Source organism: Tachyglossus aculeatus, chromosome X2 (genome assembly GCF_015852505.1).
Source record: "Tachyglossus aculeatus isolate mTacAcu1 chromosome X2, mTacAcu1.pri, whole genome shotgun sequence".
Lineage (NCBI taxonomy): Eukaryota > Metazoa > Chordata > Mammalia > Monotremata > Tachyglossidae > Tachyglossus > Tachyglossus aculeatus.
The window spans coordinates 16,029,586-16,051,811 of NC_052100.1; the positions used below are offsets into that span (position 1 = coordinate 16,029,586).

The 22,226-nt window shown below is 46.4% G+C and overlaps 1 protein-coding gene across 4 annotated transcripts in view; it reads left to right on the forward strand.

Annotated features, from left to right (window-relative positions):
* CDYL2 (chromodomain Y like 2) overlaps positions 1 to 22,226 on the forward strand; it is an 89,435-nt gene that overhangs the window by 64,114 nt on the left and 3,095 nt on the right. For 2 of the 4 annotated variants that reach the window (XM_038770654.1, XM_038770652.1), the window contains 2 exons: positions 6,349 to 6,559; positions 18,045 to 18,188. In XM_038770654.1, the coding sequence (XP_038626582.1) occupies positions 6,349 to 6,559; positions 18,045 to 18,188 (355 nt within the window). The remainder of the gene's footprint in view (positions 1 to 6,348; positions 6,560 to 18,044; positions 18,189 to 22,226) is intronic. The other 2 variants (XM_038770653.1, XM_038770655.1) reach the window with 2 other exon arrangements.

The window sequence follows — 22,226 nt, forward strand, 5'->3', positions numbered from 1 at the left end:
TCCCTCCTCAAATCTGACCATTACTCTCCCCCTATTCAAGCCTATTGAATAGTGCCCCCTATTGAAGGCACGTCTCCTCCAAGAGAACTTCCCTAAGTCTTCCTTTCCTCTTCTCCCTCTCCCTTCTGTGTTGCCCTGACTTGCTCCCTTTCGTCATCCACCTCCCAGCCCCACGGCACTTATAAATGTGTCTGGAATTTATTTTTTATATTAATGTCTGTCTCCCTCTCTAGGCTGTGAGCCCACTGTGGGCAGGCAATGTGTCTGTTATGTTTTTATATTGTACTCTCCTAAGTGCTTAGTACAGTGCTCTGCACACAGTAAGCACTCAATAAATACAATTGACTGACTGACCGAATCCAAGGTTGGATAAAGTTTCAAGGAGAAGGGGGTGGTCTACAGTGTCAAAGGTGGCTGAGAGGTATAGGAGGATTGGGATAGAGTAGAGGCTGTCAGATTTGGCGTGAAGAAGGTCATTGGTTCCCTTAGAAAGGGTGGTTTTTGTGGAGTGAAGGGGGTGGAAGTCAGATTGGAGGGGATCTAGGAGAGAACTGGAAGAGAGGAAGTGGAAGCAGCAGGTGTAAACAACTCTCTCAAGACGTTTGGAGAGATATGGTAGGAGGGAAATGTAGTAATAACTGGAGGGAGCATGGGGTCGAGGGAAGGTTTTTTTTTAGGGAGGGAGTACATAAGCGTATCTGAATGCAGCAGGGAAGAAGCTGTTGGAAAGTGCACAGTTGAACATGGCAGTCAAGGAGAGAAGAGTGTTTCAAAAAGGTATGAAGGGATGGGGTCAGAAGCACAGGTGGAGGGGTTAGAGTTAGAGAGGAGGTGAAAGAGTTCATCTTGAGATACTGCAAAGAATATGGAGAGAATCAAAGAAGCTGGAGGAGGAGGGGAATATTGGAGAGGAGCAGGGGAGATTTTAGGGAGATCACATCTGATGGTTTCAATTTAGTTGATGAAGAATGTGGCCAGGTCATTAGCGGAAAGAGATGGTGGGGAGTGGGGGACAGGAGGTTGAGGAAGGAGTTAAATGTCTGTGAAAGGTCAATGGATTAGAGAAGTAGAGGAGGTGGACAATGAACAGTACTTTTCCAAACACTTTTGTACTGTGCTCTGCACATTATAAGTGCACAATGAATTCTATTGCTGGTTAATGGTATGCTTTATAGTGAAGACCCAGAATAGTTATACCTTTCCTAGATATATACTTAGACAGTAAGGAAAGTTAGGGATGTTAGGGTGTGCTGGAGAGGAAAAGGTAGTATATTAAAAGGCTCAATAATGCTTTAGCCAGAGGTCAGTGGTGGGCTCTGTCTCAGAAGAAACGTTAGATGTAACCATGATGCTGTACGTCCAGGAGAGAAACAGTAACACAGTCACTTCAGAGGCTCTGTAGCCATCGGTGGAAACAGAATACTGGCCTGACGGATCACTACACATTGTTCTATATTTCTCTAAGAAGCGAAGAAGTCCTAGCAAGTAAGGGTGGGTTAGGAAGAATCTGAGATATGGTTATTAAAGGAAGGGGCAGCGTGAGAAGCAGCATGGCCTAGTGAGAAGCAATGTGGCCTAGTGGATTAGGCACAGGCCTGGGAGTCAGAAAGACTTGGATTCTAATCCCAACACCTCCACTTTTTTTGACCTTAGACAAGTCACTTAACTTCTCTGGACCTCAGTTCCCCCCCTCATCTATCAAATGGGGATTGAGACTGTGAGCCCTATGTGGGACAGGGACTGTGTCCAACCTGATTAGCTTGTATCTACCTCAGAGCTTAGAACAGTACCTGGCACATAGTAAGTGCTTAACAAATACCATTTTTTAAAAAGTCTGATTAACTTGTATCTACCCCAGTGCTTAGTACAGAGCTTAGAACAGTACCCAGCACATAGTAAGTGCTTAACAAATACCATTTTTTTTAAAAAAGGCTAATTAACTTGTATCTACCCCAGTGCTTAGTACAGTGCCTGGCACATAGTAAACACTTAACAAATACCATAAATTAAAAAAAGAGGCAACAGGGGTGAGCAGACATAGGGACTTAAGAAAGAGGAGAACTGTTAGGATAAGGTGCAGAAAAACTAGGTGTTGGGGAGGTTCTACCCCAGTAGGTGCAGAGAGCTCCAAAGCCTCAATCTTCATGACCTCTTGAACTTTCTCTTAAGGACTAGGACGCACCGCATATGAGAAACACTGCTATAACTGTTGAAGTCACATTCCAGGCAGGTGATGCTTTGCTAATTTCCTCTTGCCATGGTTTTGTGTTGGCACTGCTGCTGAGGTTAAGCGAGGTGGTGAGCAGGGTGTGGAGGAGGAGATTTGGGATGCACAGCTTCCTGGTAGAGCTATCAGGTGATAGCTGACTTTCAAAGACAGTTTTCAATACAGTTGCTTTCTATGTCTCCCACATCATACTGATCAAACCTCTCTGAACCTAGTCCAAGGATTGTTGTTGTTGTTTTAAATGTATGTTCCAATCATACATTAGAAGGCTGGGAGTCAGAGGACCTGAGTTCTAATCCTGGCTCCAGCATTTGTCTTCTTTGTGACCTTGGGCAAGTCACCTCACTTCTCCGAGCCTCACTTCCGTCATCTGTAATGTGGAAATTCAATGCCTGTTCTCCCTCCTACACCTGCTGGGGGCACCCCCCCCCACCCGTCCCAACCTGGCCCGGCAGTCTTGGCAGGATAGGCCCCATGTGGAACCTGATTATCATGTATCTACCCCTGCGCTTAGTACAGTGTTGTCACATAGTAAGCACTTAACACATACCACAGTTATTACAGAGTTTCAGCATTTTGAAATTATGACTGACACAAATCCACTGTCCATATGTATTTTGTAGGAACCTGGGACATCAGGACACCATCCTTAGGTTAGAAATCTTCCTCTTCCTTCTGACTGTGAGAGTGGGATGGGGGACAGTGGGCAATTAAAGTCCCTAAGTATTCTGGGAAGTTAGGACTACAAATCTCAGAATGCTTGGACTCCGATGGCTATATTGAGCATACTGTGGCCAGGAAATGGAGGTCCAAGCATTTAGAGTGAGCAACAGCAGGTGATGATGATGATGGCATTTGTTAAGCGCTTACTATGTGCAAGGCACTGTTCTAAGCACTGGGGAGGATAGAGGGTAATCAGGTTGTCCGACGTGGGGCTCACAGTCTCAATCTCCATTTTACAGATGAAGTAATTTAGGCCCAGAGAAGTGAAGTGATGCCCAAAGTCACACAGCTGACAAGCGGCAGAGCCGGAATTAGAACCCATGACCTCTGACTCCCAAGCCCGTGCTCTTTCCACTGAGCCACGCTGAGGTGCCACCACCCCTGGTGAGATGTATTGTAGAGAAGACAAACATGACAGCTTGCTCCAAGTCAGGCACCTTCAACTCCACTCCCTCCTGGAAGGGCTCAGCACATGACTGCCCATCTAGGCACTGAGTGAACCACGGACTGAGCACAAGCCATTTACACGGGTGGGGTTTTACCACATCCTTTCATTTACATAATCCCACCCCTGGCTGCCACAGGCAGTCCCCCTCAGGCCTCCCGAAGATGGTCCCACAGGGTCGAACCTTCATGAGTCCCTGCACTGTCCATTGGGTTCCGTGGCTTCTCATTGCTGGTTGAGCGCAACATTGACATCCCTTCTTCTTCATTACTCTTAGTCCCTCCTCCAGCGGTCCCTTGATCTCCGCCTCATGGCCCGATCTGTCATTTTAGAGCCATTTGGCCTGCGGGGGAGACGCCTTCAAAACATCAAGGAGGGGGGAGCCCCCTCTTGGCGCTGCAGAACCACCTTAAACCATGGGGGCAACGAGGCGGCTTGATTCTCCCTCTCCTCACAGCAGCGGAGCTCAACCCAGACCACAGTTTGGAGCCAGGGAAGGGAAGGAACAATGAGGAAGAACCTTTGGGCGGGGCTCCGTGTTCGAAGCCGCCTACTGCCCTGAGGCAGCAAAGGTTCTATGCACGGGTCTCCGTGTTAAGAGACCAGGCAGGGCTCACCTCTCTGCCCTGGACCCCAGGCCTGAGGAGAGCAAGGGGAACAGGGGGGTGGGGCACTTCAAGGTTGGCTGGCCAGTTTAGCAAGAGAAGTCCCACATCCAAGTCATTTGCATCTCTTTGTAAAATCATTTGGGACAGCCAAAAAAAATCTGGGATTGTCCCAACTAATCCAAGACATATGGCCTACCAGCTGAATACCTCTAAAATGTCCAGCGAGAGATTTGGAGTTGCTTTTCATTCATTAATTCAGTCAGATTTATTGAGCACTTACTCTGTGCACAGCACTGTACTAAGCGCTTGAGAGAGTACATTACAACAATAAACAGACACATTCCCTGCCCACAACGAATTTACAGTCTAGAGAGGGGAAGGCAGATATCAATACAGATAATTAAATTACAGATAAGTACATAAGTGCTGTGGGGCTGAGAGGGGGAAAGAGCAAAGGGAGCAAGTGAAGGTGATGCAGAAGGGAGTGGGAGATGAGGAAAAGTGGGGCTTAGTCTGGCCTCGTGGAGGAGATGTGCCTTCAGTAAGGCTTTGAAGGTAGGGAGAGTAATTGTCTGGCAGATTTGAGGACAGAGGGCGTTCCAGGCCAGAGGCAAGACATGGACTAGGGGTCGGTGGTGAGACAGGCGAGATTGAGGTACAGTGAGAAGGTTAGCACTAGAGAAGTAAAGTGTGCTGGCTGTGTTGTAGATGGAGAGAAGTGAAGTGATATAGGAGAGGGCAAGATGGTAGAGTGCTTTAAAGCCAATGGTGAGGAGTTTTTGTTTGATGTGGAGGTGAATGGGCAACCACTGGAGTTTTTTGAGGAGCAGAGCGATAGGTCCTGAACATTTTTGTAGAAAAGTCATCCGAGCAGCACAGTGAAGTGGGGAGAGACAGGAATCTGGGAGGTCAGTAAGGAGGCTGATACATTAATCAGGTGTGATAGGATGAGTGATTGTATTAACGTGGTAGCAGTTATGATGGAGAGGAAAGGGAGTAACATTCTTTTGTAGTTGAGGTATGATCTCAATGTAGCAAGTGCACCCAATTCTTCTATAGTGTGGGGATTGTGTTCTTGAAGAACACTAGGTTAAAGAAAACCCACATTGTAGTATTCACCCACACCTTGTGTACATGCATCTGCACAATCATTTTTCTGACAGCATGTCATATTGTATCCAGGCAGATGTGCATAATCTGAAGAATGCTTCCTAATTCAGCCATCCCAATTCTGTCTGTTCAGTGAAAACACAAGCCCCAGCAGGAACTGAGTATATCTTAATAAAGCAAGAGATAACATAGGTATTGCTCCATAATACTGCAAATAGGAGAAAGAAACAAGTATAATAAGACCTATACTGTTGGCATTCACACTCTAAAGAGAGAGAAAAGTACATACAGGCATCCCTTTATTTATTTATTACAGATTTATTACTCTATTTTACTTGTACATATTTACTATTCTATTTATTTTATTTTGTTAATGATGTGCATCTAGCTTTACTTCTATTTATTCTGATGACTTGACACCTGTTCACATGTTTTGTTTTGTTGTCTGTCTCCCCCTTCTAGACTGTGAGCCCATTGTTGGGTAGGGACCGTCTCTATATGTTGTCAACTTGTACTTTCCAAGCACTTAGTACAGTGCTCTGCACACAGTAAGTGCTCAGTAAATACGATTGAATGAGTGAATGAATGAATACTGCAGGCAGGTTCTTCAGTGGCTGGGGCCATTGCACTCTGGGAGCAATTTCCTCAGTTTTACTCAACAGGCTGCCACTGGCAATTTTCACAAGAAAAATAAGGTTCCAGGTTGACTCCAAAAAAGCTTCCAGCATGGGCTGCTTTATATTCCAGCTCAAATAAGTTTTGGGTTAGTGACACAGCCTAACCCAAGCCCGAATTTCTCAACCTCTCTTGACTGTTACTAATTTTCAAAGCAGCTTTCTTTTCTTGCTTACTGTGTTTTGGGAGTCTGGGGCTGGGGGGAGGGGAGGGAGAAAGTGGGGGGGGGACTGTGTGTGTGTGTGTGTACACAAAATGAACACAGTTTTACTGTAGGGAGGTGTACTAGGACATGAACTCACAAACAAACCATTTGTTATTTAGTAGTAATAGTATTTATTAATGTGCTTACTGTGTGCAGAGCACTATATGAAGCCCTGAAAGCGAGAACTAAGAGTCAACTAGAGCATTTTTCTGGGATCAGCATTTTTTTCATCATAGACCTTTCCCCCAAGGTTAGAAACTCTTGCTAGTTCAATTGTTAACACTATTAGTTAAACATGGGTGGAAATAAAATTCTATTACAGAGTTTCTTAAGATTTTCCTTTTTCTAATTCTAGGGATTTTATAAAATCTTTCATCAATTTTAAGAAGCCTATTGTAGTAGCTGTCAATGGCCCTGCCATAGGGCTCGGAGCATCTCTTCTGCCTCTGTGTGATATTGTGTGGGCGAGTGATAAGGCTTGGTTTCAGACACCTTATGTTGCTGCCTGCCACACTCCCGCTGGATGCTCTTCATATACATTTCCACATTACCTGGGTGTGGCACTGGTAAGGTTTTTTTCTATAGACTTTTACTAGCTCTTTTTTCATCATGATGATGATGATGATGATGATGATATGCACTTTACTCTGTGGCCAAACACTCTGCTAAGCTCTGGGGTAAATACACCATTAGCTTCAAAGAACTCAATCACCTTGCCCCCTCCTACTTCACCTTGCTACTCTCCTACTACAGCCCAGCCTGTACATTTCGCTCCTCTAATGCTTACCTTCTCACTATGCCTCGATCTCATCTATCTCACCACCGACCCCTTGTCCACGTCCTGCCTCTGGCCTAAATACCCTCCCTCCTCAAATCTGACAATTACTCTCCCCTCCTTCAAGGACTTATGAAAGCACATTTCCTCCAAGAGGCCTTCTCTGACTAAGCCCCTCTTTCCTCTTCTCCCACTCCCTTCTGCATTGCCCTGACTCACTCCCTGTCAGTGAGTCAGCATGTACATATCTGTAATTTATTTATATTAATGTCTGTCTCCTCCACCTCTAGACTGTAAGCTCGTTGTGGGCAGGAAATCTGTTTATTGTTGTATTCTCCCAGGCACTTCGTACAGTGCTCTGCACACATGAAACTGATCTCTGAACTATCCTTGGTCCTTGACCCTTTGCTGATTCTAGCCAACTCAGTCACACCCATATATGCTGTCAGAGCATAGCAGTCAACATACAGAACTTTTATGATGTTTCTAGTCTATTGAGTTGGAAGATTTCCTGAAATAATTTAACACTACCTTTCCTGTTCTGCGTTGGGTCATCGAGAATGGCATCTTTCATTCTGTTGGAGATGGGGAGTGGTTCAGCTGGGATGTCATCCCCTCTGATGCAGTAATAGGAGTAATAGTATTTATTAAGCACTTACTGTGTGCAAAGCATTGTACTAAATACTGGAAACGAATACACAGGTGGGAATTAGACCCGATCCCTGACCCTCTAGGGGACTACATTCTAAGACTATCCAGCCATACCACCATGAAGTCATTTTTTGATCTTCTCTAGGGAGTCCAACCTGCTCAGTAGTCACCAGAGTCCAGGGCTACTAAGAGTGCCAACGAATACAGGGAAAAGCCTTGATTCCATTCCCTCCATTGCTGCTTTATCTAGTGTCTTGTAAAGATGATGTTCACTTGGTGATTTAGAAATTGTGATGTAGAGAGTGCCTTTATTTGGACAGCAGCCTGACCAAAAGCTCTCTGGTTATGATCTTGCTTATGAATAGGGTATAGATTTTTCTGCTCCAAAAACCCTGTAATATTGGGGAGTATTTATCTGGTTTTACATTTATAGTTCAAATTTTCTTAGGGTTTTATCTTCTCTCTCTCAAAAAAAAGATTATCCAGTCCAGAAGCTTCTGTAAAGGGAGCTGGGGAGGGGATGGCAGCAATGTCACTTACCTGAGGAGGGAGTGGTAGAGGAGATGCAGGTAGATGCAGGGTGGTCCTGAAAGGAGCTGTTGCAACTCTTCCCCCAGATGGGAGCCAAAAGGTGGGCAAGGAAAGAATGGAAGTTCTATCTATAATGGTGAAGATCTCTGCTGCTGAGGGGGCATAAGGGGATATTCTGTTGCATGTACATGATCACACATGATTTCCCAGCCAAGCCCCCAACGATTGGTAGAGTGGATATGAGTGCCTCTTTTCAAAATAGTGTACAAACTAGATGAGGTCACATGGGGTATGCTGCTGAGAGGGTGTCACAGGTCAATAAGACCTGGGTTTCGGGATCCCACTTACACCCGCTGGTATGAGCCAGCAGCTAAACAGAATGAGCCGGGATGCATTTAAAATAAGAATCTCGATTTTTGTATTTGGTCCCATTCACACACAAGCAAAAGCAAAATCTTGGAAAGGTAGAAGCAGAAAGCGGGCTCCCCAAGATCGTCTAAAATGCTAGTAGTATTCATTACAACATGGCCCAACGGCTGGGCTCAACTAATTGTCTAGCATGCTAGCATTCAGAGGAAAAGTCATGACAAACATGACCTGAGCCACCGGGCTCACCTAGGCCCAACCATGCTAGTCTCACAAATAAGTTACTGCAATCAGGCCCAAGTCTCCAGGCTCGCCTAGGTCCAACCACGCTAATCACAGAAGCAAGTTACTATTAACAGGCCTAAGCCACTGAGCTCACCTTAGGTCCAACCCACTATGGCATGAATATGGTCCATAAGCACTTTGACATCCGGGTCAAAGCAGGGTCTACTTACATATAAATGATGACCAACTGAGTCCCCCATCTTCTTCTTGGTGGTGCCTACACTCTGGATAGAGGCAAGTGTTAGTCTGGCTAACAGTGAATTTGTTCTGCTACAAAAGGTTGTTCTTCAGTGCCTATTTATATAGGGGTATCTGACCAAACCAGGTAGTTTTCCACTTGGGTAGTTGCTCTACCCTGCCTTGTTCTCCTCATTTGCTCATCGGCATGGGTAAATACCACTTCCTGATATGGCCCTTTCAGGGTCTGCAACCCCTCAGGGTCAGCAGCTGCAGTCGAGGATGTCAACAACATCTGCTGACTCAGAAATAGTGGTGTATATGCTGTGCCCAATTTGAGCTAATGGCATCTTGGCCAAACAAAATGGAGTCCAGGCTTTAGGTGCCCAGAAGGTGCCCAGACATAAACTGCTCCTTAGTCACAGACTGCATACCCCACTCAATCATCATGCAAACTATGTTGTGGGCTACACAGAGACTCCCCTCTCAGGACCACACCTGGAAAGTTTCTAGTATCCTACCAGTCTTGACTATGGGAAGGAGAGTCAAGCAGAGGCATATCCATTCCATTCCGAGCTGGGGCAGTGGCTAGCGAGTGGAAGGCAATCTGCTACAAGTCAAAACTCACCTGTGCTAGACAGCAACAGCATGGGAGAGAGGTGAGGGTGGAGACTAAAGTTCACTGCGCGGAAGGAGGCAATGGTAAGCCACTTTTGTATTTTTACCAAGAAAACTGTATGGATACACTAGCAGAATGATTGCAGGTGGAGGTGGGGCATTCAGGGAGAGATGCATCCATACAGTCACTATGGGTTGGAGATGACTCGTCAGCATAAGACAAGACACAGAGACTGGGTAAGAGAATGTTGATGGTTCACTGCAATCCATCCCCATTACTGAAAAGCAACTCAAACACATGGCCCTACCTCACACTCAAAAAAGCATGTGGATAGTTCAGGATATTGTGCACTGGGTCACTGAAGAGGCAGCAGCCCTGGAGCTCTGGGGACTTAGTCTCTGAAGCAAAGGGCTGACCAAGTCTCTCCTGACTCATACTAGGCCCTAGGTGAGGGTCTCTGGTTGGCTCAACCAGTGTCAGGGGTCTGCTCTCATCAGGGACCTTGAGACAGGCCTCGGAGCTCAGAAAGTAGAAACTGTGTATATGTGTGTATGTATGTGTGGGGGTGGAGGGCATGTTTGCAGGGGGAAAGGCAGATTGGCTTGAGAAAGCCTGCTTTGCTGTTGCCCCAGCCCCCACCAACCTCATCTCTTTGGAATTCTTGCTGAATTGGCGCATAAAGCATAATCTCTAGGCTATAAACTCATTGTGGGCAGTGAACGTGCCTTCCAACTCTGTTGTACTGTACTCTCCCAAACACTTAGTACAGTACTCTGCACACAAGCATTCAATAAATACCATTGATTGATTGATTAATTGATAGTCTTCTCTTTAAATCAGTCTGAACCGATTTGTCATTTTTCCAGCATTCTTTCAGTCTGCTTCCATCTGGCCATTCTTATCTTTCAATACCCTTGCCATTTTCCCTGCCTTTCAGGGAAAAGGACAAAAGGCCTTTCACATTTTCCTTCACAAACCTCTCAAAATTACTATTACCCATTTTTTGTTGCACCCCATCAGTTCCGTTCTACTCTACTTTGATCCTCCCTGCTTTTTGTTCTTTGCACTTGCCCTTTAATAGCTGTTAATTTATCATCATCATCCTCAACATCAACACAGTTGACTGAGTGCCACCTGTATGCAGTACACTACAATAGATGCCAGGGGAACATAAGATAAGAGATAAGATGTGGTCCCTTGCTCTCGAGATAAATACAGAAATACGTATTCATTCATTCATTCCATCCTATTTATTAAGCGCTTACTGTGTGCAGAGCACCGTGCTAAGCACTTGGGAAAGTACAATACAACAATAGACAGTGACATTCCCTGCTCACAACGAGCTGATTCGGGAGGGTAGGGGAGGACAAACAAATTGCCAAATAAGCAGCATGGCTTAGTGGATAGAGCACAGGCCTGGGAGTCAGCAGCACCTGGGTTCTAAACCTGGCTCTGTCACATGCCTGCTGTGTGACCTTGGGCAAATCACTTCACTTCTCTGGCCTCAGTTACCTCATCTGTCAAATGGGGATTAAGATTGAGCCCCATGTGGGACATGGACTGTGTCTAACCTGATTAACTACCCCAGTGCTTACAACAGTGCTTGGCACATAGTAAGGGGCTTCACAAGCACCATTATTATTAGTGTTAATAATAACAATAATAATAAAAGATAGAACAGATGTAAATTAATACACAAAGAAACATGAATGTTGAGGAGTCTTAGGCAATGAAAATCATGAGTGGTATAAACACTTACTGTATGCTAAAGCACAGAGTATCTTGGAATAGATACTTAGGTAGATACTTGGGATAGATACTTAGAGAAGCAGCATGGCTCAGTGGAAAGAGCCCGGGCTTTGGAGTCGAGGTTATGGGTTCAAATCCCAGCTCCGCCAATTGTCAGCTGTGTGACTTTGGGCAAGTCACTTAACTTCTCTGTGCCTCAGTTACCTCATCTGTAAACTGGGGATTAATACTGTGAGCCCCCCATGGGACAACCTGATCACCTTGTAACCTCCCCAGTGCTTAGAACAGTGCTTTGCACATACTAAGCACTTAATAAATGCCATTATTATTATTATTATAGATACAGGGACAATCAGACCCAACACATCCTTCCCCAACCTGGAATTCACATGGGAGAACAGGTATCATATCCCCATTTTATGACCAGAGAGGTTAAGTGACTTGCCCAAGGCCTCACAGCAGACCAATAGTAGGGCTAGGATTAGGACTCGGGTCTCCTGACTCCCAGTCTTGTTCATGACAGCTAAGATGGGGAACACATTTTGGAGATTATTATTTTGGCATGTTTTGACGTAGACTATGAGCCCCATGTGGGACAGCGACTGTGTCCGACCTGATTACCTTGTTGTTGCTGACAATTTGCTCCTTTCAGTAATGTACAGGGGTTCCTGTAAGAGAAGCAACATGGCCTAGTGGATAGAGCATGGGAGTCAGAAGGACCTCGTTTCTAGTCCCGGCTCCTCCACTTGTCTGCTGTGTGACCCTAGGCAAGTCACTTAATTTCTCTGTGCCTCAGTTACCTCATCTATAAAATGGGGATTAAGAGTGTGAGCCCCATGTGGGACATGGACTGTGTCCAACCTGATTACTTCATAGCTACCCCAGCACTTAGAACAGTACTTGGCATATAGTACTTGGTGCTTAACAAATACCCTAAAAAAACACAACCTAAAAAGAGAAACAACTTTCCCATTGCCCTAATATAATTACCAATCCAAGAACAAACTGACACAACAAAAGGTCCACAATGATGTAGTTTACTGGCTTGCCTTTTGTCACCTGCTGCCCGGGGACGGGTTCGTTCAGGAATCAGGGGAGAGAGAAAGAGAGAGAGAGAGACAGAGACAGAGAGACAGAGACGGAGAGGGAAAGAGAGAGAGAGAGAGAGAGAGACCGGGAATGGAAAGCCTGAGTTTCATATAAAATTTATTCCATGAGGCAAATTAAATTGTTTAGTTGTTTAGGCGTAATGAATTGAACTGCCCTTTCGGGAGGAATGGGATTAATTAGTAATATTAGAGCTTCCCTAACGAGAGGAACACACTCAAACATTAATCACGTGTGGCAGAACACCCAGGTCCTATCCAGGCGGAATTCCCTTAGAGTTTGTTTGCACGTGGTATTGAACTTCCCTTTCAGGAGGAATGTGATTAATTAGTAATATTAGAGTTTCCCTAACAAGAGAAACACACTCATACGTAGGTCGCTCGTGGGTGAGGTGGCTGGCTCTTGCCACATGCTTTCCATATGGGAAGAATCTATTACATTACCCGTGCACGTGCCGGGGTGGCTAGCTCTCGCCATGAGCTCTCCCTACATGGGAAGAATCCACTTATGTTACCGGTCCGCAGCAAGGCGCCTGGCTCCCACCCACGAGCGTTCAGCAAGACACTCACCTGTCCCAGGTCCTTTCCTCAGTGTGTTGGTCCTAGTTGCAGAACAGGCATCTGGCGTTCTGGGCAGAGAAAGACACGTGAGCCACTGCTGCTGCTGCTGCTGTGGTTGCTCCTGCTGCTGCTGCATGTCTCGGTGTTCTGCCGCCCAGAAGGTCAGAGGTGACAGGTATTTATCACCTGTGCTCCTAGGCCATTCCAGCTTCCGGCCTCAGTCTATCCAATCTCTGCCCTCCCGCCTCCTCCATACCTAATTTGACGGGCATGGGGGCGAGGGACACCTTCTGTATTCCTGGCTTGGGCTGTCAATCTAGCAGTTTTGGTTGTGGGGGCGGTATCCCACCCTAACTTCCGATTTCCGCCTGCTGGCTCAGGTGGTCACGAGGTACCATCTGACCTTGAGATGGCCGGTACCCCAGGGTCACCTTGGGACAACTTTACACTGGTGTAGAGACCAGTGGACTCTGGCCAACAGAGCAAAGACCCTGGTCCTTACCCTGAAGGTGGATTTCTTCACCTCTGACATCAGTCTGCGTGGTCTGGGCTGTTCCTGAGAAGTGTCCACTTATTTTGGGGTGTCCCCTTATTAGGAGTCTACACAGTTCTTGCAAAAGTGTCATTGTCAGGTCAGCTAGTATGACTTCTTAGGCTAAATGTCCAGAGGAGGGGGGGAGAAGTTTTTCTGCTCCCTCAATATTGCTAATATTAATAGTTTTCCTGGTGATGATGGGATTATCAATTCTTTGTTGTAGCCCTATTGTCCTTTCTCTGTTGTGCTTGTAACCGTCCTGATCCTATTGTCCTTTTGTCCAAACTCCTTGAGCGATTTGTGTACAACTGCTGCCTCCACTTCCTCTCCTCCAATTCTCCCCTTGACCCACTCCAGTCTGACCTCAACCCACTTCACTCCATGGAAACCCCCCTCTTAAAGGTCACCAATGATCTCCTTCTTGCCAAATCCAACGGCCTCTACTCCATCCTAATCCTCCTCGACCTCTCAGCTGCTCTCAACACTGTTAATCACACCCTTCTCCTGGAAAAATGATCCAATCTTGGCTTCACTGACAGTGTCCTCTCCTAGTTCTCCTCCTATCTCTCTGGCCACTCATTCTCTGTCTCTTTCTCAGGTTTCTCCTTTGCCTACCACCCACTAACTTTGGGAGTCCCTCAAGGTTCAGTTCTGGATCCTCTTTGGTTCTCCATCTACACCCAGTCTCGGAGAATTCATTCGCTCTCATGGCTTCAACTACCATCTCTATGTGAATGATTCCTAAATCTAGTCCTGATCCCTCTCCTTCTCTGAAGTCTCACATTTCCTCCTGCCTTCAGGACACCTTTACCTGGATACCTCAAACTTAACATGTGCAAAATGGAACTCCTCACCTTTCTACCCAAACCCTTTCCTCCCCATGGCTTTCCCATCATAGTAGACAGCATGTCTGTCTCACAAGTCTGTAACTTTGGCATTATCCTCAATTCATTCTCTCTCATTCAACCCACATATTCAATCTGTCAACAATTCCTGTGACAACATTGCTAAAATGCACCTTTTCCTCTCCATCTAAATTGCTACTGCGTTGATCCAATCACTTACTCTTTCTTGCCTTGACTACTACATCATCCTCCTTGCTGAGCTCCTGTCACCCGTCGTCCAGGGACAGGTTCGTCAGCGAGGTGAGAGAGAGAGAGAGGCCGGGGATGGAAAGCCTGAGTTTTATGCAAAATTTATCCTGTAAGGCAAATTGAATTATGTAGTTGTTTAGGTGCAATGGATTGAGCTTCCCTTTCGGGAGGAATGTAATCAATTAGCAATATTCGAGCTTCCCTAATGGGAGGAACATAATCATACGTTAATCACACGTGGGTGAGGTGGCTAGCTCTCACCCATGTGCACTTCCCACTCGGGAAGAATCCACATGGGAGGAATTCATTCCATTACCTGCGCACGTGGTGGGCGGCTAGCTCTCACCATGTGCTATCCCTACATGGGAGGAATCCACTCATGATTCCCATCAGCAGCGGGGCACCTGGGTCCCACCCACGAGACACTCACCCATCCCGCGGCCCTTGCCTCAGTGTACTGGTTCTGGTTGCAGAGCGGGCATCTGGCCTTCTGAGCAGAGAGAGACACGTGGGCTGCTGCTGCTGCTACTGCAGCAGCTCCTCCTTCTGCTGCATGTCTCGGTGTTCTGGACCCAGGAGGTCAGAGGTATTTATTGCCTGTACCCCTAGGCCATTCCAGCTTCTGGCCTCAGTCTATCCAATCTCTGGTCTCCCCCCTCCTCCATACCTAATTTGATCAGCACGGGTGCGAGGGACACCTTCTGTATTCCCGGCTTGGGCTGTCAATCTAGCAGTTTTGGTTGTGGGGGTGGTATCCCACCCTCACTTCCAAGTTCCACCTGCTTGCTCAGGTGGTCACGAGATAGTATTTGACCTTGAGATGGCAGGTACCCCAGGGTCACCTCGGGACAGCTCCCAGCTTCTTGTCTCTCCCCACTCCAGTCCATAATTCATTCTGCTGCTACATTCTGCTACAAAAACATTCAGGCCACATTTCCCCGCTCCTCAAGAACCTCCAGTGATTGCCCATCCACCTCTGCATCAAATAGAAACTCCTTACCATTGACTTTAAAGCACTCAGTCACTTTGCCCCCTCCTATCTTAATAATAATAATAATAATAATGGCATTTGTTAAGCACTTACTATGTGTGAAGCACTGTTCTAAGCGCTGGGGAGGGATACAAGGTGATCAGGTTGTCCCATGTGGGGTTCACAGTCTTAATTCCCATTTTACAGATGAGGTAACTGAGGCACAGAGAAGTGAAGTGACTTGCCCAAAGTCACACAGCTGACAAGTGGAGGAGCTTGAATTAGAACCCATGACCTCTGACTCCCAAACCCGTGCTCTTTCCACTGAGCCATGCTCCTCTTACCTCACTGATTTCCTGCTATAGCCCAGCATGTTCACTTTGCTCCTCTAACACCAACCTACTCAATCTTGTCTATCTCACCTCCAACCCCTCGCCCATGTCCAGCCTCTATTCTGGAACTCACATCCCCTTCTTGGCCAACAAACCATCCCTCTCTCCACTTTCAAAGCCATATTAAAATCACATGTCTTCAAAGAGGCCTTCCTAGGCTAAGCCTTCATTTCTCCTACTCTCTCCTTTCTACATCAGCCTTGCACTTGGAGTTGTACTTTTTATTCACCCCACCCTCAACCTCACAGCACTTGATGTTAATGACTGTTTCCCCCTCTAGACTGTAAGCTCCTTATGGGCAGAGAACATGTCTACCAACTTTGCTATATTCTACCCTCCCAAGTGCTTAGTACAGTGATCTGCACACAGTAAGCACTCAGTAAATATGATTGTTAGATTGACTGATTGTTACAGTTACCATTATGTGGCTCTTTGCCTTTTCTGCTGCCTGCCCCACCCCATTCTCCTGCTCCTTCCAGTATTCTCTGTACATATTCATTCATTCAATCGTAGGTTGGGCTGTAGAAGGAGATAAGGGAGGTGAGGTAGGAGGGGCGAGGTGATGGAGAGCCTTGAAGCCGAGAGTGAGGTGTTTTTCCTTGATTCTTAGGTTGACAGGCAACCACTGGAGATTTTTGAGGAGGAGAGAAATGCCCAGAGTGTTTCTATACAAAGATAATCCGGGCAGCAGAGTGAAGTATAGACTGAAGCGGGGAGAGGCAGGAGGAGGGGGGTTAAGAGAGGAGGCTGAGGCAGTAATACAGTCGGGATAGGATGAGAGATTGAACCAGCAAGGTAGCAGTTTGGATGGAGAGAAAAGGGCAGATCTTGGCAACGTTGCGGTGAGACCGGCAGGCTTTGGTGACGGATTGGATGTGTGGGGTGAACGAGAGAGCGGAGTTGAGGATGACACCAAGGTTGTGGGCTTCTGAGATGAGAAGGTTGGTAGTGCCGTCTACAGTGATGGGAAAGTCAGGGAGAGGGCAGGGTTTGGGAGGGAAGATAAGGAGTTCAGTCTTGGACATATTGAGTTTGAGGAATGGTTTGGAATAGGCCACTGGTAAAAGAATAAGTGCTAGATCTCCAACTCCTGTTAGAATTATTTTGACAGGGACCTTTTTTTTTTTAGGGGGGACTCCATGGTGGTGTGGGTGCTGGAATGTCCTCAGTCCCTTTGTTGATCTCACACCACCCACCCCTTGCCCTTGATCACTTCCAGAGCAGAATAATAATGGTATTTATTAAGCACTTACTATGTGCCAAACACTGCACTAAGTGCTGGAGAAGATACAAGACAAACAGATTGGACACGGTCCCTGTCCTGGGTATTAAATCCTCATTGTGCAGAGGAGAAAACAGAGGCCCAGAGAAATTAATTGAATTGCCCAAGATCACCCAGCAGGCAAGTGGCAAAGCCGGGATTAGAACCCTGGTCCTCTGACTCTCAGGCCCAGACACTTTCCCATAGGCTATGCTGGATCCTTCTTCATTCTTCGGGGGCCCAGTAATTGTATGTGTTGGGCCATAAGGTGTCTTTAGTGATGTGTACAAGTTTTTGGTTACATGATCAGCATGCTTGCTGTGAAGACCCCAGCTCACATCCAGCCCTAACACACATTGCAAGGACCTCTTGCCCCTACTTGTGGGGCAAAGACCCTAGCCTAAAATCCCCTCCTGCCCAGCAACCACATTTGCATCTCTGATCTGAGATTGGCCCCTCCCACCTTAAGATTCCTAGTGTGTATTTATTATTGTCAGATTCTCCTGTCTTAGACTGCCCTCAGAAACAGGAGGCCATATCCTCTTCCTAAACCAATCCAGGTCTTGACCTAACCATATACATTTATAAATGTATAAATGTCACTGTTTCTTCCTGTGCTCTCAATGATTGTGAAACCAGCTGAACCTTTGTCTAAAGGTGATTTTCACATTTCCCAGGAAGTCTTGTCTGGCCTTCATGATATTTTCTCTATCAGAAAGGGCTCCTTCCTTCTTTCTTACTTCTAAAATCTACCCTTAATTGCATTCTCATGGCAGACATCTAAGGCAGCTGTGATCTAAAGGACTTTGGAGGCCTAGCCAGGAGGAGAGAGGTTTTGTCCATTTCATTTCAATTATAATTCTCTGTGGCCTGGGTATTTAAAACCCCTAGGAGGGCCACCCCCTTGGGTCTTTCCAAGTAACCCCTGGGGGTTTAGAGGCAAAGTTGCATAATCTTTGACCCACCTTTCCTTTTCCAGGCAAATGAGATGCTGTTCTGTGGAAGGAAGCTCACGGCGCAGGAGGCTTGCAGTAAAGGGCTTGTATCACAAGTATTTTGGCCAGTAACCTTCAGTCAAGAAGTAATGCTACGAGTGAAGGAAATGGCCTCCTGTAGTGCTGTGGTAAGTAGTCGATTTCAATACTACTTTAAAACAAAATCCTGTCACTTTTCATTCATTCATTCAATCATATTTATTGAGTGCTTACTGTGTGCAGAGCACTGAACTAAGTGCTTGGGAAGTACAAGTCGGCAATATATACAGACGGTCCCTACCCAACAACAGGCTCACAGTCTAGAAGGAGAAGACAGACAACAAAACAAAACATGTAGACAGGTGTCAAAACCATCAGAATAAATATAATTATAGCTATATGCACATCTTTAATAAAATAGAGCAGTAAATATGTACAAGTAAAATAAATAAAGTAATAAATCTGTACAAATATATACAAGTGCTGTGGGGAGGGGAAGGAGGTAGGGCAGAGGGAGGGGGGCAATGGGGAGGGGAGGAGGAGAGGAAAAAGGGAGCTCAGTCTGGGAAGGCCTCCTGGAGGAGGTGAGCTCTCAGTAGGACTTTGAAGGAAGAAAGAGAGCTAGTTTGGCAGATGTGTGGAGGGAGGGCATTCCAGGCCAGGGGAAGGACATGGGCCAGGGGTCGATGGCGGGACAGGTGAGAAAGAGGCACAGTGAGGAGGTTAGTGGCAGAGGAGCGGAGGGTGCAGGCTAGGCTGTAGAAGGAGAGAAGGGAGGTGAGGTAGGAGGGGGCGAGTGAGGAGTGTTTGTTTGATTCTTAGGTTGACAGGCAACCACTGGAGATTTTTGAGGAGAGGAGTGACATGCCTAGAACGTTTCTGTACAAAGATAATCCGTGCAGCAGAGTGAAATATAGACTGAAGCGGGGAGAGACAGGAGGATGGGAGATCAGAGAGGAGGCTAATGCAGTAATCCAGTCGGGATAGGATGAGAGATTGAACTAGCAAGGTAGCGGTCTGGTTCTGCTCCTATTTCTCTGGCCGCTCATTCTCAATCTCTTTTGCAGGTTCCTCCTCTGCCTCCCACCTCCTAACACTGCTAGTCCCTCAAGGCTCAGTTCTGAGTGCCCTCCTATTCTCCATTCCCTTGGAGAACTCATTTACTCCCTTGACTTCAACTACCAGATGATTCCCAAATTTACCTCTTCAGCCCTAGCCCTTCTCCTTCTCTGCAGTCTTGAATTTCTTCCAGCCTTTAGGACATCTCTACCTGGATGTCCTGCTGACAACTCAAAGTAAACATGTTCAAAACAGAACTTCTTATCTTCCCAACCAAACCCTCTCAAAGGCCACTCTTTCCACCTGCACATCTGACCCCATTTCTTCTCACCTTATGAAAACACTTGCACCCTCCCTCCCTAACAGCTATCTTCAGCTGTTTGTTCTCCAGTGGCTTCTTCCCCACTGCTTTCAAACATGCCCATGTCTTCCCCCATTCTAAAAAAAACCCTCCCTTGACCCCACGGCTCCCTCCATTCCTCCATTTCTCTCCAGACTCCATGAGCAAATTGTCTACACCCACTGTTGCAAATTCATCTCCTCCGATTCTCTCATTGACCCCTTCCAATCCGGCTTCCATCACCTTCGCTCCACAGAAACCACCCTCTCAAAGTTCACCAACTATCTCCTTCTTGCCTAATCCTCCTCGATCTCTCAGCTGTGGACCACCCCCTTCTCCTGGAAACATTACGCAATCTTGGATTCACTGACACTGTCCTCTCCTGGTTCTCCTCTTATCTCTCTGGCCACTCATTCTCAATCTCTATAGCAGGCTCCTCCTCTGCCTCCCACCCCCTAACTCTGGGGGTCCCTCAAGGTTCAGTTCTAGGTCCCCTTCTATTCTCCATCTACACCCACTCCCTTGGAGAACTCATTTGCTCCCATGGCTTCAACTACCAACACTATATGGATGATACGCAGATCTACATCTCCAGCCTTGATCTCTCGCTCTCTGCAGTCTTGCATTTCCTCCTGCCTTCAAGACATCTCTACTTGGATGTCCTCCCATCGCCTCAAGCTTAAAATGTCCAAAACTGAACTCCTTATCTCCAAACTCCAAACCCTGCTCACCCCCTGACTTTCCCATTACTGTAGATGGCACCACCATCCTTCCTGTCTCACAAGCCCCTAACCTTGGCATTCTCTTTGACTCTTCTCTCTCATTCAACCCACATATTCAATCCATCACTAAATCCTGTTGGTTCCACCTTCACAACATCACTAAAATCTATCCTTTCCTCTCCATCCAGACTGCTACCATGTTAATGCAATCACTTCTCCTATCCCACCTGGATTACTGCATCAGCCTCCTTCCTGACCGCCCTGGCTCCTGTCTTTCCCCATTGCAGCCCATACTTCACTCTGCTGCCTGGATCATTTTTCTACAGAAACGTTCAGGCCACATTTCCCCACTTCTCAGAAAACTCCAGTGGTTGCCTATCCACCTCCACATCAAACAAAAATTCCTCACCATTGGCTTTAAAGCACTCCATCACCTTGCCTCCTCCTACCTCACCTCACTACTCTCCTACTACAACCCAGCCCACACACGTTTCTCCTCTAATGCTGACCTTCTCACTCTGCCTTTATCTTATCTACCTTGCCACTGATCCTTGCCCATGTCCTGCCTCTAGCCTGGAATTCATTCATTCATTCATTCATTCATTCATTAAATCGTTATTATTGAGCACTTACTGTGTGCAGAGCACTGTACTAAGTACTTGGGAAGTACAATTAAGCAACTAATAGAAACAATCCCTGCCCAGAATGCCCTCCCTCCTCAAATCCAACAATAACTCTCCCCCACTTCAAAGTCTTATGGAAGGCACATCTCCTCCAAGAGGCCTTCCCTGACTAAGCACTCCTTTCCTCTCCTCCCACTCCCTTCTGCATTGCCCTGACTGTCTCCCTTTGTGCATCCCCACTTCAAGACCCATAGCACTTATGTACACATCTATAATTCATATATTTATATTAATGTCTGTCTCCCCACCTCTAGACTGTAACTTTGTTGTGGGTTAGGGGTTGTGTCTGTTTATTATTGTATTGCATTCTCCCAAGCACTACACACACTAAATGCTCAATAAATATGATTGAATGAATGAACCCAATCCTCCCCCTGTCTTTCCCATCACTGTAAACAATACCACTATCTTTCCTATCTCACAGTCCTTTAATTTTGGCATTTTCCATGATTCATCTCTCTCATTCAACCCACATAATCAACCTGTCACCAAATACTATTTTTTTTACCTTCACAACATCCTTAAAATCCACCCTTTCATCTCCATCCAAACTGCTATTACACTGATTCACACACTTAACCGATCCAATCTTGACTACTATATCAGCTGCTTCACTAACCTCCCTGCCTCCTGTCTTTCTCCACTTCAGTCCATGCTTCACTCTGCTGCCCAGATCATTTTTCTAAAAAACCGTTCACTCCATGTCTTGTCACCCTTCAAGAACCTCTAGTGGTTGCCTATCAATCTCCATATCAAACAGAAACTCCTTACCATCAGCTTTAAAGAACTCAATCAGATTGCCACATCTACTCCACATCTTACCTCCCTGATTTCCTATTACAATCCAGTCTTCACATTTCACTCCTCTAATACCAACCAACTCACTGTACCTCAATCGCATGAATCTCACCACCAGCCCCTTGCCCATGCCCTCCCTCTGGCCTGGGACTCCCTCCCCCTCTACATTCAACAGCCCACCACTCTCCCCACCTTCTAGGCCTTATTAAGCACTAGGACAGTGTCAGTGAAGCCAAGGTTGGTTAATGTTTTCGGGAGAAGGGGGTTGTCAACAGCGCCAAAGGCAGCTGAGAGGTCAAGGAGGATTAGGATGGAGTAGAGGCCATTGGATTTGGCAAGAAGGAGATCATTTGTGACCTTTGAGACGCGTGTTTCTGTCGAGTGAAGGAGTTGGAAGCCAGATTGGAGGGGTTCAAGGAGAGAACTGGAGGAGAGGAATTTGAGACAACTCGCTCAAGGAGTTTGGAGTGGAAAAGTATAAGGGAGATGGGGTGATAACTAGAGGGAGCCGTGGGGTATGGGGAAGTTTTTTTAAGGATAGGGGAGATATGGGTATGTCTGAAAGCAGTGGGGAAGGAGCGAACA